The following is a 15,641-nucleotide window of genomic DNA, read 5'->3' on the forward strand; positions in this document are numbered from 1 at the left end:
CTTTTTTTTTTTTTTTTTTTTTAAATAGGGGTTGAGGGCTACTGTTGAAACAATTATTGCTGCTATTTAAAGAAAAAAACAGTGAAGTCATGTAGGAAGTTAGTAATGAAGGTCGGGATAGACACTGTGTATGGTAGAACCTATGGGAAGTTGGTTCTTTGCATAGTTGTTATGCATCTTAATTCTGATCACATATAATTCCTGCTGTTTGTGTTAAGATGCAGAGGTTAGTTTGCCAAAATGGAGATTAAAAGCTGTGCCTTGATTTAGTAGGATCTACTTTCACAGCCATTTCAGAGCTGTTACTGGCTAGTTTTATATGTTTAACAGAATATTAGTGCACATGCAAAAAGTGGATGCTTTAAAGTGCCTGTCTCCTGCTAACACAGAATTGAGTACTGGCTGCTTTAGCTACCTAGCTGAGAACCAGTTGTGTACATTTTGTTTGCAAAACCCTCTCAAGTTCACAGTCCATTGGTATCATTTCTGAGTGACTGAGTAAATTTTCCTGGAGATTCCCAGTGCAGCCTCCTAGGACAAGGTACTTACAACTCGACCTGACAAATAAGGCTGAGCTCACATCACCTCTTCAGCTTTGTTCACCAAAGTGGGCCACTACACATTTTCACTTGTTCTGTCCATTTGAAATTCCAGGGGAGGATCATCCATGCCACAGATTTTGTTTTATTGCCTGTTTCAGACTGGATCTTACATCACCGCATTGAAGTGGTTAGCTGTTGAGAGACCTGCATTTCTTTTATCCTCCAAAGATGAGTGTTCCATTTTGCTGTATATTAGCATAGTGTAGGGGTGGTAGGAAAGATGTGGTAGTTCAGAAGGATATATAATAGCTGGTGTGGTTTAGAAGTCAGACCCCTGTGATGGCCTTTCAGTAGTGTTGATTGTTATGTATGTGACAGGCACCAATTTAATGCAGTAAATCTGACTCCATGTTAATTTTTCTGTATTTATTTTTCAACAAATAAATTTTCATTTCACCTTACGCTCCATGGCGTGTTTCTTAAGAGTTCCATTACGGTGTGTAGACCAAAATGCTGAGAAAGCACAGGCACAGAAGGCTGCTGGAATAGATAATGCCACTGAATGGAATGATGGACCTGCCTTTTAGGGGAAAGACTTCTTAGGGTTTAACTTAATGTAACCATTAATTCCCCTATAGGTGGCTGGGGCCTCTGAACAACGCAGCTGACTAACCCCGGAGAAGTCAAAGGAATATCAGAAAGAGGATAGCTGTGGGAGAAGGATGGCTGAAGAAGGAACAGGTAAGATGGTTTGGGGCACAAGTAGCTAGATAGAACAAGACAAAAGCTTTCAGCTGTCCTCTTCTGTAATCTGAAATCTCCTTTTGCCTGTCGATCATCCTTTGTGTTGGTGGTAAACTAAAAGCACAGAGGTAAAGCATGAATAGTCATATATGCTTCTTTTTGCTTCCCACTTAAGGAAAACATTTGCCATCAGCAAATACTTTGCTTTTTCATTAGAAATGGAACCACTAAGGTGCCCTCCTGAGAAAAAATCTCTTACAAAATGCAAGACTGCCTTTAAGTTCTTTAAAGCCATCTTTAACCAGTTTGCTGGTCTCTTAAGCAAGAGCAATGCAGTGAGGAACATATCCACGCAGCTGGAGGGAGCTGGCCTTTGGTAGCAGTAATGCTTGTAGATGTTTAGTGATACAGGTATCTGCATTCTATGACACTGTGGATGGAAAGGCAACCAATTTTCCAACCGTTTTGATTGACCCCTCAGCCTTTTCAATAGAACACAACAAGAAAGCGAAACTAAAACCAATTCAGACATTACACTCAGGAAGCAGTAATAGAGCAAGGGTGTGGTGACAAGTGAGCTGCTCTGACAGAACAGTAACATCACTTCAGCAATAAGCAGGAATTGTATTAAGAATTTAATACAGATATTCCAGCCAGGATCTGTTAAGATTCTTGCATAGTAACAATTCTGTTTGACTGCTAATCACATTATCTTTAAGTAGTTCCGAGTGAAATTTGGCCTATTTTGCTTAGTGTGTTAAACTTTAAGCTTGCCTGGATTGAAGTTGGGCATTTAAGAAACTCAGAGTCATTTAGGTACTGATGTGGAAGTCATACCTGTAGAGCCCCTGATAATTCAGAGAAAAGTTCATAATACTAAAGCTGACTTCAGAGGATTTCCAGAGAGAACATAATTCCCACCTCTCTACATCCTAAAAAAAAAAACCCTCAGAAACTTAAGAGCAAAACAAACAAAAGTATCTAAATGCAGTAATGACTAAAAAGATTAACTGCTATTTAGTTGATTTCACCTCCAGCTTCATCCTAGCTGTTTAATACTGTAAATTAAAGTTGTACTTCAGTCAATTTTAGAATTATACCAGTAAGTCATTTTGCCCCTAATCAATTATCACAGTAGCCTGTGGAGCAACCAGTAAGGGAATCCTGAAGATGGAAGCAGCAGCTACTGTGCAACTAGAACCTTTCCTGTTCACCCAGCTTCACTTTTTCATCTCTATGCCGTAGAGATCATGACGCTTCTGGCTTAAAATAGGAATTTGTTGACGGATTTCTGCAAGTTTCTTCAAATCTGAAGGAGAAAGAAAGCTATTACAACAGTGGTCAAAAAGGACTTGCTGACACAAGGCAGGAAGAGTGCTGCTTTCATGGTGATTGAGTGCAGGGCACAGCAACTGGGCAACCAGGAAAGAAGCCTCAGCTTTGTTCTTTCCTAAGGTGGTAGCTTCCTCATAGGTAAAGAAGCAGCAATAGTCCAGTCCTGCTGATGCTTGTTCTTTCCTCTAGTAAAGTTTGAGAAGGGATGGCAACACTGCTTCAGCTGGAACTGGGTGAATAAGGCCAGACAGAAAAAAAACCAAACCAACAACCTGTCTCTTTAGTCTTATGCAGGACAAAAACCTTTGCTTACCGATATCTGAGTAGATAACTGTTTCCTCAGCCCCAGCTTTGGCTATGACTTCACCCCTGCAACACGAAGCACATTTGTTCACAGCATTAACACAATCTCAAGGCATCAGATCAGCTGCTGCTGTTTGTATAAAAGGGAGTTCCTACCCTTGATGTCCACAGCTGTAGACACAGGGCTGTCCTAAAAACAGCATCATAATTCTTAACTGTGTGATAGAAATAGCTTCTATGCTTTACACGTGGCACATTTTAAGTGTGGCATATACACATACTTAATATAAGCACATTTCCAAAGATCAAAAATAAGAGCACTTATGAGAACTAGTATGTGAACGTGGAATATACCTCAAGGGGAAGGAAGCAATTTCACCAGGAAGAACCATCGACAGCAAAGATTGGCACTTTCTCCTTTTAGATCCCATCAGCTTTTAATAGGAGCATACATTTACACACTTATGTGCCCCATTAGGTGCTGTTGTATTCAACATAAACTTTCTTTGCAGTTATCTAGAAGAGTAATATCAGTGGAATGATTTATTTGGAAGAAAAGTAACTGTCAGAAAACTTGGTTTACCCAATTACCCATGTGCAAGGGGAAGAGTAATTGCTGCTTAAGTGAAGTGAGGTCTCATCTAGTTGAAGACATCCTTCTTGTTCTTTCTTAGGTCAAACTGATGTTCTTTGAGCAAATTAAATGCTTATATAAAAAGTTAAGATGGCTCTGTTCTACACAATTACCCCCATACATGGTACATAAAGCAAGTTGAAAAGGGCAGCAGCTTAATTCGTGCTTAATACTACTAAACTGGCTATTGTGCTTCCTACTGGAATGTGTGCTGTTAAACCAGTTTTAGTTTAAAGCTGGTTGGCTGAAAAACAAAAAGAAAAGGATGATTTTTTTTCTTTTTAAGAGTAATTGGAAATGTGGGACTGAAGTGAGACTCAAATAAAACATTTAATAATTTTGTTGGTTTTTTTCCTGAACTCACCATGGATTTACTACGGTGCTGTGTCCCCAGGCAATGTAGGATGCTTTTTCATCTCTAGCAGGAGATACAGTAGCTACGTAGACTTGATTATCCACAGCTCTGTGTTCACAAAAAGACGGGGGAAAGGAGGGAAGAAAATGAGTAGCCTTTTCCCCTCCCCTCCTTTCCCCTATGCCACCAATTAACCAAGCAGAGGAGTCAGAATTCCTGCAGAAGGATGGGCTTTTCAAAATCATAAAGGACACAAAGTTTAGAGGCAGAAGTGGAAGGAGTCTCTGCTGCCTGCCCCAGAGTTAGTGGACAGAAAGAATTACATGCTAGTTTAGTATGCAGCACAACTGATGGAGGCAGACCAGGTGATTAATACTGCCTATTTGGGAGACTCAGGATCTATTTCTGTCTGCATTTAAAGCAGTTCTGACATCATTGTTCCTGTCTGTTGGCCATTCTGTGTAGAAATTTCTTTGTGAACAGTGCTCACAAAGCCATGGGGAAAAGGTCTTTGTGAGGGCACAGCTGCAGTGGGAAGAACAGGAGTGAAGGATAAGCAGTTTCTGCTTCTCTCCCTCCCAGCACAGTCATTTTGTCCCATGAAAGACCTGAGGAACTGTAAAGTTCTGACAGCATAGGGCTCCTGCAATAGAAACAGTTGTTTCACACCCAAACTCCCTGCTCAGTTACTTTGTTCTTACCGTCCCCTTTGTAGCAGTTCCCAATGAGCTGGTCCCGTTGTCATATTAAAAGCCCCTGGATATATCAGCAGCTGGCAACCTTTGTTAAAACAAAAGCAGAACCCACCCATCATTAAGGAGAAGAGGGTTTAACCTACGGTGACTGCACATAGAAGCTTGAGGTCAGCTTTGTTGGTTTTTTTTTGTTTTGTTTTGTTTTTTTCCCCTGACTTTTGCCAGGAAACAAATAGAGCCCATCGGTGCATCACACAGATGATTACACCAACAAAGTGCTACGATACATTGCAATTGTGTGGGGCCACATACATCTCCATGTAGCAGAAAATGACTGTTACTTTACTCAAGGAGAGTAGATATTCATTTCAATAGCAAAATCCTGTCCATAAGCTGCAGCTTGTGTTAATGGACAAGGAACACACAGGGAATCCTTGTTACGTTACACGCAACCCCCTTTAGTTCAGGCCTTAGGGCTAAGCATGACCCAGCCTTACCTTTCTGTCCGTAGATTTGAGCCAGCTCAGCAAATCTGATGTCGTAGCAGATGCCCAGGCCCACTTTACAGTATGCTGTTCTCAAAACACCAGAAATAACAGCTGTATTACTGTCACATGCACAGAAAAGAGGTATTCATCTCTGATTAGCTGCAAGCTTTTCAGTGGTAAAGAAAGCACTCCTTGTGCTCCACGGACCAAAGCTACAGTGGCATACTTTCTTAGGGTGTGCACATTACCAGGAGGAGAAAGTCAGTGTGAGTCAAGACTCTTAGGAGATCTAAGTTAAGGGTCTGTGTTGATTTCTGAAGATGGGATGGGGGTAGCAGGCTTGTTTGAATCTGATGTAGTTGATTCAAGGATGTTGGGATAGGATTTACAGTTGATTGCCTTCATTACAATACCATCCTCACATGAAACAATGTGCCGAAGGCTTGTCTTCTACTCACGAGTATCAAACATGGAGAAACTATCCCCTGGACTCAGTGTTTCAGACTCCTTGAACTGTATCTTCCCAGGAACATTAATGTCAAACAAATGAATCTGTAATTACAATATTATTAATAACAATAACAATTTATCCACTTGGTGTTGCAGCCTTTTCCTATGTGACACGTATGATAGTCACTGTAATCTGGATTATTCTTTTAGCAAGATCCCAACTAAATATTGCTGAAGATTACAAGAGCTTCTAAGGATGATTTAAAGCAGTTTTCTTCTTTACAGAAATATACATGTCTGAAGTTATTTGGGGAAACAGCAACAAAAAAACAACTGAGCACACAAAACCTGTAACTTCAGTGTTCTGCTTATCAAATGTCATTTTTCTCAACACTGCAAATACTGGCCACGTGGATGAGAAACATAATAACGATTCTCTACCATCTTACCTTCCTGTGCTTTGCCAGTATAGCACCATCAGGACCAAAGACAGCACAAGTATTATACAGCTTTCCACCATCCTCTTCTGGAATGGATCCTTTAGAAAGTAGAGAACAAAGGTTTACCCACCCCATTGTATTCTATAGAGTTTTGATTCAGTTGCAGCAGTAGACATTGCCCATTCACCCCTCAATGGAAGCAGTCACTAGGCATAAGCTACCTCCAACAAGATAGATGCTGCACTCCTTTGCAACTTCTGAGAGCTTCTGTGTCGATTCTCCAGGGATCTTCTCTGCGTATTCCTTGAAGTTTTGGGTTCCATAAGGAGAATTAAAGCATTCCTAGAACGAAAAAAGAATTAAGTTCAGATCTCAAAACCCTGGAATTCTTTTGCTGATCATCACAGCGCGTTTTCTTCATTTTTAAAAGGCAGCACTTTTAAAGATTACTTTTTTTTTTTTGCTAAGGACAATCACTTAGACACCATTTCCCCACAGCTGAACTGTACCTTTTGTCCTGGAGGAATCTCATCCATTTAAAATTTGTTGTCCCTCAGACTGAGGCATGTAATCTTTAGATGCTAATATTAACAGTGCTCTGTGTGGCACTCGAGAGGCCCACAGCAGTCACTTTCACTTGGCCTTATGTTTCCCAGCTCCAGGAGGATGTGAGACGCACCTCCCTCTGCAACCTCTGTCTCCTTCTAAGGGAGTTACAGCTGAAGGCCACAGATGGGATATCTAATAGCAGAGGCAATAGAACTGAACCAAAATCAGATGGAAATTGTTTGGCTGCATATATACGACGCTGGGCCAGCAGAGCTGGCCAATCCATAGCACAATTTGCAGGTCCAAGGAGGGAAGCAAGTCTCTGCAGACTGTCAGATCTGCTCCCTGGGCTTTTGAAATCTGGACAGCACTTCAAGGAAATGAAAGCACTGCCAGCTGCCCCCACCTTCATCTTGCTGCTTTTGCAAGGCAGTGCGAGTGGCACTGAAACCACAGACTCAGGAGAACAGGTGAAGATCTGTATGAGCTGCAGCAGCTCATGGGGCTGTGCTAGAACAGAACTGCAGATTGCACATATCATCTCGGCCCCTGCTCTCCAGATTGGGAAGAATGCGGGGACAGACCTTCGAATGGCTTTCAATCACATTCCAGATTAAAATGGATTCTGCTGTTATTATTCCTTTATCCATAAGTATTACAAAGCATTTTTCTTCCACATTTTTCTAGGTTCAGAAATCAAAAACACATGAAGACCAACACCACAAAAGAAATGGTCAATGAATTGTGAAAAGCTGTAGGCTGTATGCTTGGTGCATATTACTTCTTTATGTAGTGTGAATTCAAGGTGGAGGTGAGAATATTTCACCTCTTGGCGTTAGTACAAAGTTTACCTTCCCAAACAGAAAGTGCTTTTGTTTGAGAGGTTTTACGCTATGAACAGAAATTACTATTTGTTTGTACACACGACAGAAGTAGCAAATAATAGATAACTAGGAGGCCCAGACAGAGCAATCAAAGGTCATTTTTGCAATAAAAGCTGTGTTAGCACAAAAAAGAAGGGGAGGTTGCTTAATGTTTTGCCTGTGAGAGCGGGAGGGAGAAACATTCTTTGTGTAAAGCATTCAGACCAAAAGTTCACCCAGAAAAGAACTTTGCCCTCCTAAGTCAGATGCTGCAGGGCACAGTACGTGTACCTCCAGGTATGCTGGGAAGATCACCTCACTGATACAGAGAAACAGATATGAAGTCCAAAAAGGAAATCAAAAGCGATCAAAAATGCTGTCATTGAGTTTCCACACAAGAATGTTTTTCCCTTCTGTAGCCTCCTACAACATCCACGCATAGAATCACAGAATGGCCTGGGTTGAAAGGGATCACAATGATCATCTGGCTTCAACCCCCCTGCTATGTGCAGGGTCACCAACCACCAGACCAGGCTGCCCAGAGCCACATCCAGCCTGGCCTTGAATGCCTCCAGGGATGGGGCATCCACAGCCTCCTTGGGCAACCTGTTCAGTGCGTCACCACCTCTGTGTGAAAAACTTCCTCCTGATATCTAACCTAAACCTCCCAGTTTATCCAAGCATATCCAGAGAGAAACAGGAATAGACAATGCATAGTTAACAGTAAACAGAGGTTTGCCAAGAGTGTGAGATATAGGCATTTTGAATCACAATGCAAAATTGTGTTAAAAACACTTATTTAATTATGTAAATGATGATCTTTACTCACGGGCAGAGCCACAACTTTTGCTCCTTTGGCTGATGCTTCCCTTATCAGCCCACAGGCTCGCTGAAGGTTATCTGACTTGACAGCAGATACATGAAGCTGAATCAGTGCCAGGCGGAAGTCTATTGGCAGAAAAGAAGAAATTACCCAGCAGAATTCCCCCAGGTAGAACTTCATAACTTTAATTCATGAATGAGTGTGTAATGGAATAAATCTGCCCGCATGTGGACATAGCACAAACCACTTCCAATGGCTCTGCAGTGGCTGCATGACTCTGGAAATGGCCTCCTAGTGCAGGGAGGACCGCAACGATCATCTGGTTCCAACCCCCCTACTACGTGCAGGGTCGCCAACCACCAGACCGGGCCGCCCAGAGCCACATCCAGCCTGGTCTTGAATGCGTCTAGCGTTCCATTTCCAGCAGCAGGTGGTAGGGCAGGTTGTAGGACAGCACCCCCGGCCAGGTGTAGCCAACCGGGAACGAAGCGCTGCAGGCCCGCGGCAGCTCTGCGGTCATCTCCGTGACGGAGCCGGTGCCGCCGCGCCGCCCTTTACAACAGCCATTAGTAGGGCACACCCGCAGCGCCCCGACCCGCCCGAGCAGCGCCGCGTGGCCAGGAAGCGCCCTTCCAATCGACCCGCCGCGCCGGCGCCGCCACTCACTGGCCATGGCTCCGCGCGCCGCCTGCATCTCCGCGCTCCGCCCCGGCCGGGCGCATGCGCCCAGAGCAGCGCAAGGGCTGCTGGGAAATGTAGTCCCGGAGTCTGCCTACGGCTCAGGGCGGAGCAACAGCGCACCAGTAGACAAGTGACCAAGCAGAAGGGCTCGGCTCAGCTCCGCTCCTCTCTCAGCTCATTACAAGTACTCAGATTCTTCAAGATATCGCTATATAGTTCACCTGCACATGACATAATTCCTAATTCTCCCCTAATTATGTTTTCTATTTTATTTCTCCTGCTCGCACTCTCATGGCTAAGAAATGTGCTGTATGTTCTCAACGTTTTGTCAGTGCCATCTAAGTGTGTGATGCTGAGATGGGTGGAATTTACAGATACCTCCTCTGTGATCTGGTCATTTGTTATCTCGACCTTTTGGGAAAGCTGACCACGGTTCACCCAAAAGTATTTAATCCAATCAGTCAAAATTCCAGCATACTTACATTAACATGCTGCTGACAGCAGCTCCCCGTGATCCATAATCAACCACCTCTTCTGCAAACGACAGGCTGACTTCCACTCATAGCTCCCATTTACAGCATGCCTCTAAGAAAACCTGTTAACTGATTCAATGAATCCCACACTGTGCTGACAGAAATTATGTTCAAATTGTACTGGTTTATTTACATCCGTCGTTTATAAACAGTAACACAAACATCTTTACATGAAAAAAATCTCATTGCTGAAGTAGGCACGGAGTCAGAGACTCTTCAGGATATTTTCAGAAGGGAGGAGGAAGAGGAAAACGTAATACAACAGCTGCTGGGCAAAACTATAAATACACGAGAGTTGGCCCAGGTGCAATTTCATGCAAATATCTTTAACCGTTCAAGTTCTAATGGTGTTTACTCAGATAGTAAGGAAAAAAAAAAAGGAATTAGTTCCAGAATTAAGGTGCCCTAGCTTGATTCCTAGTAAAATAACTTAGAATAACTGGCTTTTATAAAGGTCAGTTTATTTTTTCTCCCGATGATGTACCAGTTCACAGGTTTTGACTCACTCAGAAAACTTCACACAGCAAAACTAACCCCTAACTTTTTAACTTCACAATTTTTGGTAATTTCCACAAAGCTGTCTACAAAGGTACTTTGCCTCAGCCATAAGGACATTCCTATACTGGGCTTCCTAGCAAGAGATCCATTCCTGTACCACATAGAAGGCCAGAAATGCACTATTACACAGCTGCCTTCTGTCAAACATTCACTAGCTTACAGTTATTAAAGGAGTATAAACAAATGTTGAACCAATGAAGGTGGCATTTATTGCAAGCATTTATTGCAAGTGCAAGCCACAGCTCAGGAAATCACTTTATTTGTATGCATTAATTTTGTAGCCACACCTTCAATCTTCAACACTCCTTTAGTCAACATAAACTCAATTCTGTGCTGAACTGAAGGCTTTTAAAAGCCTAACTTCTATTTTAGACATTTTACTTGACAGGAGCCAGACTGCTGGTTTTCCACTGCCATACGCACTTCAATGCGTGCACTCACCCTCACATGAGAAGCAATTTCAACCTATCAAATGTAAAATTTAGCATAATTAATGAAATCACAACCCTGTAGGAAAGGTTTATTGCGCATGGTTCGTTTTGGTATTTAAAGATACCCTTATATTCCATTCCAATTATTTAATGTATTTTTAATTTCGTAGGACTGCTAAAATGTTGATTTTCCAAATTACTGGCATTTCTTCCCCTTCATCTGCACTTGCCCATTTCTAACTGAAAGGAAGCACTATTCCTAAGATTTTATCTGCTCTGCTTACAAAGCTAAGTTTTTAATAGTTCAATTTATTACCCAATAGGCAAAAATCGAATTTATAGACTGTAGGCTATGGAGATATTTTGCTTTCAAATATCAGTCATTTAAAGCCATCCTGTCTTCTACTGCTTCTCCACTTTGCTTCGTTCTTGTAACATACTTGTATGAACCTAGCAGCACGCCCTCTTATAAATGTGCACATCACTCATATTAAAGGTGCATCACAGTGAAACAAACTGACCTTTATAATACGTACTTCTACAAAATAAAAGAAATTAAAAATCTTGTTCAGAAATTGGTAATAATTTACCCTATCTTAAGCCTGCTATCCAGGCACTCCCGTCAGTAAACTGAAAAAACACAAAGTTAGTATTCGATTGGGAAACCATCAGCTCATGTCCACATACAGTATCTTTGTTACTTCTTCTTTATAAACTCTTTTCTACAACGTCTTTAGTTATTAACTCTCCAAGGCATCCAATACTTTCATGATCTGTTGTTTTATGGCTTTGGTTGCATCACCTGCATTTGGAATCAGATACCTTAAAAAAAAAAAAAAAAGCCATCATTAATTCACTACAAAACTTTCAAGCATCAACTGAAATTCTTTCTTCCATTTTTCTTTCTTGCACAGATTAAGGGCAAAGCGAAGGGGAAGCTATTAAAATGAAGACCTACTGGGGAACTAACATTTATTTTTCACAAAACATTTTCGGCATGTGAAATTTTATCTGTTGAGAATTTCACAAACCATTCTAAAAAGAAAAATTCTTTATTAATTAACAATGGCAAAGATTGATTGCTACAGGTACCAATGTCTGACACATGTATGTCAGTCCTTGGTTTTCTTGTTTTTTATTCCTATGGATATCTCCAGGTAATTTAACTTGCCATCTTCTCTTTTGTATTTGCTTCAGTCAGTAAGCTGGTGAGGAAGTAATTCAACAAGCAGCATAGCTTTCTGCAATATGTTTAACTTACCTGTGTTGGACATAAGACCAAACTCATTTTACCCTAAGCAGCCAGCAGGTACAGACAAACTTTCCTGGTGAAGCAGGAAAGTCATCTCCCACTTATTCTAAAAACAGAGCGCTTGCTGCACACCATTTGCAGCAAGGAAAAGGATGAGGAAATGACCAACTGATGTCAGCAGCTTTGTTAAAGCAGTGTCAAGAAACAGGAGGCTTTGCTGATGAAAGCAAACAAACCAACATCTCCCTGGCATCTTCTCCAGGATAAAATATTTCAGTGCTAATCATGGCAGTGTCTAATTTTCAGAACTTAGGTTTTCAGGAGTTCGGAGTTTGAGATCAGACCCTTATACAAGATACAGGAAAAACGGAATGTCTCAAAAAGCATAGCACAGAAGGAGGACCTCTCCTTGAAATCCCACCCTTCAGAAAGCTGTACTTCAGGGAGCAGATACATGAAATGAAGGACAACTAAGGCATTACAGCAAGAAAACTCTCATATTCATCTCACCCTCAGCAACAGTCACTGGGGATCCTGGAGTTCCACCAGCTTGTTCTCCTTACTTTTTCACTCTACTGGCAGATATTCTTTCTAGCTCATATCTGAATATCTGCTCCTAAACAAAATCTATTACTTTTTAACTCGATTTTGGGAATTACAGCACACATCTGATTTCCAGCTGACAGCATCCTGTGTATCATTGCTACTAATACTGGTAGCTACTAAGAGGGCTTACCTTTCAACTGCCAAAATTTCTATGCCTGAAGTATTGCTATTTCCATATTTAAAGGTGATCAGTTCTGGGTGCTTCTTCTTGGATGTGATTTTGACTACAGAGTTGAGTGCCTGTCGAGACTGTATGTAAGCCAGCCCCTTCCGTGACGGAATCTCCCTCAAACAATACATGTGGGTTGCCGTTACTAGGAGGTGACTTGAAAGGAAAGAAAGAAGGCAATCACATTTTTTTGTTTCACTAAATATCAGCTACTTACAAAGCTAAATTTTACAAACAAGTCACACAGAGAACTAGGTAGAACAGTCTGCAAATCTACGAAACGATTTGGTACTTCTGTCAATTAGGTATGTCTACAAAATACTTCCAATTTTCCCAGAGTACTGCATCATAACCATTTTTAAAAACAAGCATGGCAGCCTCATAACATACATAATCAGATTGAGCAGTTTGCATCATCACCTCATCACAAACGTTATGAGTGCTATCAGTATCAAAAACCACCTGGAACAAGTCAGGTCATGCAGTGTGGGGAAAATGTCTCCAGCTTTTGTCTTCCATCCTTCAGTCATACCCCAATGCCATCTCTTCATCTACAGAGTTGCAACTCTACATGTGAAGCATCAGACCTATGCCATGACTGACTGTCGCTATGAAAGCATTAATGTGGAACTGCTCACTTGCCCACTCAGTTCAAGACCCACTTTTGGCTTCTTCCCAGAAGCAATGCATGTGTGTGACCATGTGCAAGCTGAGTGACAGATCACTCCACGTTTCATATGGCATATAATTTTATGCTTCCATTTGGTTTATGTTAACAAAAAATAAAAGACATTAACAGACCATGATGAAAGAGAACGACCATCGTAATTTTCTGTTATCCACATTCAGTAGGATTTGTACTCTTTAGGGAAGCTAAAATGTAGTAAGCATAGAATTCCAGAATGGCTTGGGTTGGAAGAGACCTTAAAGCCCATCCAGTTCCAACCCCCTGCCTTGTGCAGGGCTGCCAACCACCAGCTCAGGCTGCCCAGGGTCTCATCCAACCTGGCCTTGAACACCTCCAGGAATGGGGCACCACAGCTTCACTGGGCAGCTGTGCCAGGGCCTCACCACTCTCTGAGTAAGGAATTTCTGCCTAACATCTAACCTAAATCTCCCTAAAGCATCATTTTCTGCTCTTGCAGGTTAAACAAGGTCACTGAATCTTAGGGGCAAGATGAGCAAACAGTACAAGGCAGAGAGCTAGATAAGAAAAAACTGAATAACTGATACTCAGGTCTACCTGTTTTGAAAGTAAGCCTACGTATACTAAGAACATTTTTCTTCCTTTCTTGTTTTGCAAAGTAAACCTTCATACTATGTTTTGTACATAATTAACACTGAAAACACAAGAATGGAAATATAGTGGTAATATTTTGTTCTTATGTTGCTTCACATCTTCATTTTCTGATATAGTATTAAGAACAGTTTAACTGCTTGAGCATATTTTTAGAAGTGTATTGAGACAGACATGTTCATAAAGTTTAGGACTAATTCCACTACCTGGGAAACATATGTCCATTTTCTTTTACTTCATTACAGGGGAAGTTATACTTCACGTCAGGTTTATTTATCCATGTTTGGATGTTGACAACCTCTTTTCGATCATCATCAGACATTGAAGAGCTGTCAATTTCATCTATTTGAAGAAAAGATGGTGGTTTATAAGGAAAAAAGATTATTACATGTCAGACAACTTTTCAATTCACTCGAAACAATAGGAACTATGCTATTTTAAACCAGGGTCCACTCAGCCCCTAAGCATCCATATACAATTCCTCTGAGGGAAAAAAGCAGCATGCATATTTGATACTTCTCTATTAATTCTCTCTCAGCAGACAGCTCTTTTCTGCTCCTGTGATTTCTTAAACTGCTTTTTTTTTGCTCTTTCAGTCAAGTGTGATAGATCTCTTCTACATGGGTTTGTCCAGACTCCCCATGAACTCATGTAAACTTTTTTCATCTATTAAACCAGTATCTTTCAGTAAGGAGTGTATGGGAACTGTTGAGTCACGGCCTGAACCTCTGATTAATCACCTGAGGTGAGCCTTGAGTCAGCCAGAGGAGCACAGGTGAAGGCAATTCTCCTGGACCTATTTAAGAGCTGGCTACCAGAGGGGAAGGATCTCTTCTGGAGATCCTCCTCTTTTGGTATCTTCTAGTGAGCTCAACCCAAGGGTAAGCTCTTCTACTTATTCTGTTTTGTGATCCTTGTTTGCTTTTGCCTTACTCTTTTGATTATATTGCAATTATAACATCTTGGTCATACAAAGGAGTAATGAAAATATGGCATAATTCCAAGAAGGCCTCCTCTAATTTGTTTTCAGACTGTGTACTTTACTTGATGGCTCCTTGTTTCTTGCATGGAAAAAAAAAATCTGAAAAGATCTGTAGTTCCCTTCCTAGATCTAGCTTATTTTATAGGCCACTTTTCTTTCCCTAAGCTGAGTATTTTACAGGACAAAAGTTCTAATATATTCAATTATGCTTGAATGTGAAAGCCATTTCACACTTGCCCTCACATTTGCTACCTCCCTCTGAACCTTCTCTTGTTCAAGCACATTATTTCTGATAGAGGATCAAGATGCACAATATGCAATGTGTAGGAGAACAATAGGTTTATACAGAGACAGAATGACCTCAGTTTTATTCTGTCCCTTTCCTATTAATTGCTTGCATTTGACCTATCATAAACCTATTGTCCTACCACTGGCTGGACAACAGCCAAATCAGCCTAACATTTTCTATAAGTTGTAAAGTACTGCTTTTATGTCTTAATATGATGATTACATTTAAACAGCACTTTTGGTGCTATATTAGAAGAATTAAATCAATCTACTTATCTGAAGCACTGAAGTGTATTAGAAGATGTACATAGAAGATACCCCCAGAATTAACTTCCAAGGACAACTTATTAAAGTGTCCCTTTTTAAAGTGCCAATTTTCCACACTTAGTTATATTATTTCTTTCAGAGTTATAAACACACGCTTGAAAAGGTTCTCATGGAAAAATAACTGTGAAATTGGAAGGAATGAGACAAAATCCACCCTCATTCCATAGAATCACATAAAGGCCGAGGTCAGGACAAACATCTGCTTGGAGGTCATCTGGTCCAACCCCCAGGCTCAAGCAGGGCCCCTTTGACCAAGTTGCAATTTTAGCTGATTGCAGTTATTTAACTACTAAAAC

The 15,641-nt window shown here is 41.1% G+C and overlaps 2 protein-coding genes across 4 annotated transcripts in view; both read right to left on the minus strand.

Annotated features, from left to right (window-relative positions):
• Window positions 1-953: 953 nt before the first annotated feature.
• NIT2 (nitrilase family member 2) lies at window positions 954-8,945 on the minus strand. The gene is made up of 10 exons (XM_042866710.1): window positions 8,888-8,945; window positions 8,228-8,346; window positions 6,208-6,328; window positions 5,996-6,084; window positions 5,555-5,648; window positions 5,106-5,180; window positions 4,615-4,693; window positions 3,923-4,021; window positions 2,935-2,990; window positions 954-2,595 (listed from the first exon to the last, which is right to left on the minus strand). Exons 1-10 carry the CDS (start codon window positions 8,913-8,915, stop codon window positions 2,507-2,509), a joined length of 849 nt encoding a protein of 282 aa, XP_042722644.1. The 5' UTR covers window positions 8,916-8,945; the 3' UTR covers window positions 954-2,506.
• Window positions 8,946-9,539: 594 nt separating this feature from the next.
• TBC1D23 (TBC1 domain family member 23) overlaps window positions 9,540-15,641 on the minus strand; it is a 30,710-nt gene continuing 24,608 nt past the window's right edge. For all 3 annotated transcript variants that reach the window (XM_042866569.1, XM_042866571.1, XM_042866570.1), the window contains 3 exons: window positions 13,955-14,090; window positions 12,413-12,607; window positions 9,540-11,246 (listed from right to left, as the gene is read on the minus strand). In XM_042866569.1, the coding sequence (XP_042722503.1) occupies window positions 11,165-11,246; window positions 12,413-12,607; window positions 13,955-14,090 (413 nt within the window). In that variant the 3' untranslated portion in view covers window positions 9,540-11,164. The remainder of the gene's footprint in view (window positions 11,247-12,412; window positions 12,608-13,954; window positions 14,091-15,641) is intronic.

Source organism: Lagopus leucura, unplaced genomic scaffold (assembly GCF_019238085.1).
Source record: "Lagopus leucura isolate 7727_CA_CO unplaced genomic scaffold, USGS_WTPT01 Super-Scaffold_100001, whole genome shotgun sequence".
Classification (NCBI taxonomy): domain Eukaryota; kingdom Metazoa; phylum Chordata; class Aves; order Galliformes; family Phasianidae; genus Lagopus; species Lagopus leucura.

Excerpts from the sequence above, each read along its gene's own strand:
- NIT2 (XM_042866710.1), bottom strand. The coding sequence starts at position 8,915 with ATGCAGGCGGCGCGCGGAGCCATGGCCA. Across the intron at positions 6,085-6,207 it reads CAGCATCTATCTTGTTGGAG|GATCCATTCCAGAAGAGGAT; the intron begins GTAGCTTATGCC and ends TACTTTCTAAAG. Across the intron at positions 2,596-2,934 it reads AGTTATCTACTCAGATATCG|ATTTGAAGAAACTTGCAGAA; the intron begins GTAAGCAAAGGT and ends TTTCTCCTTCAG.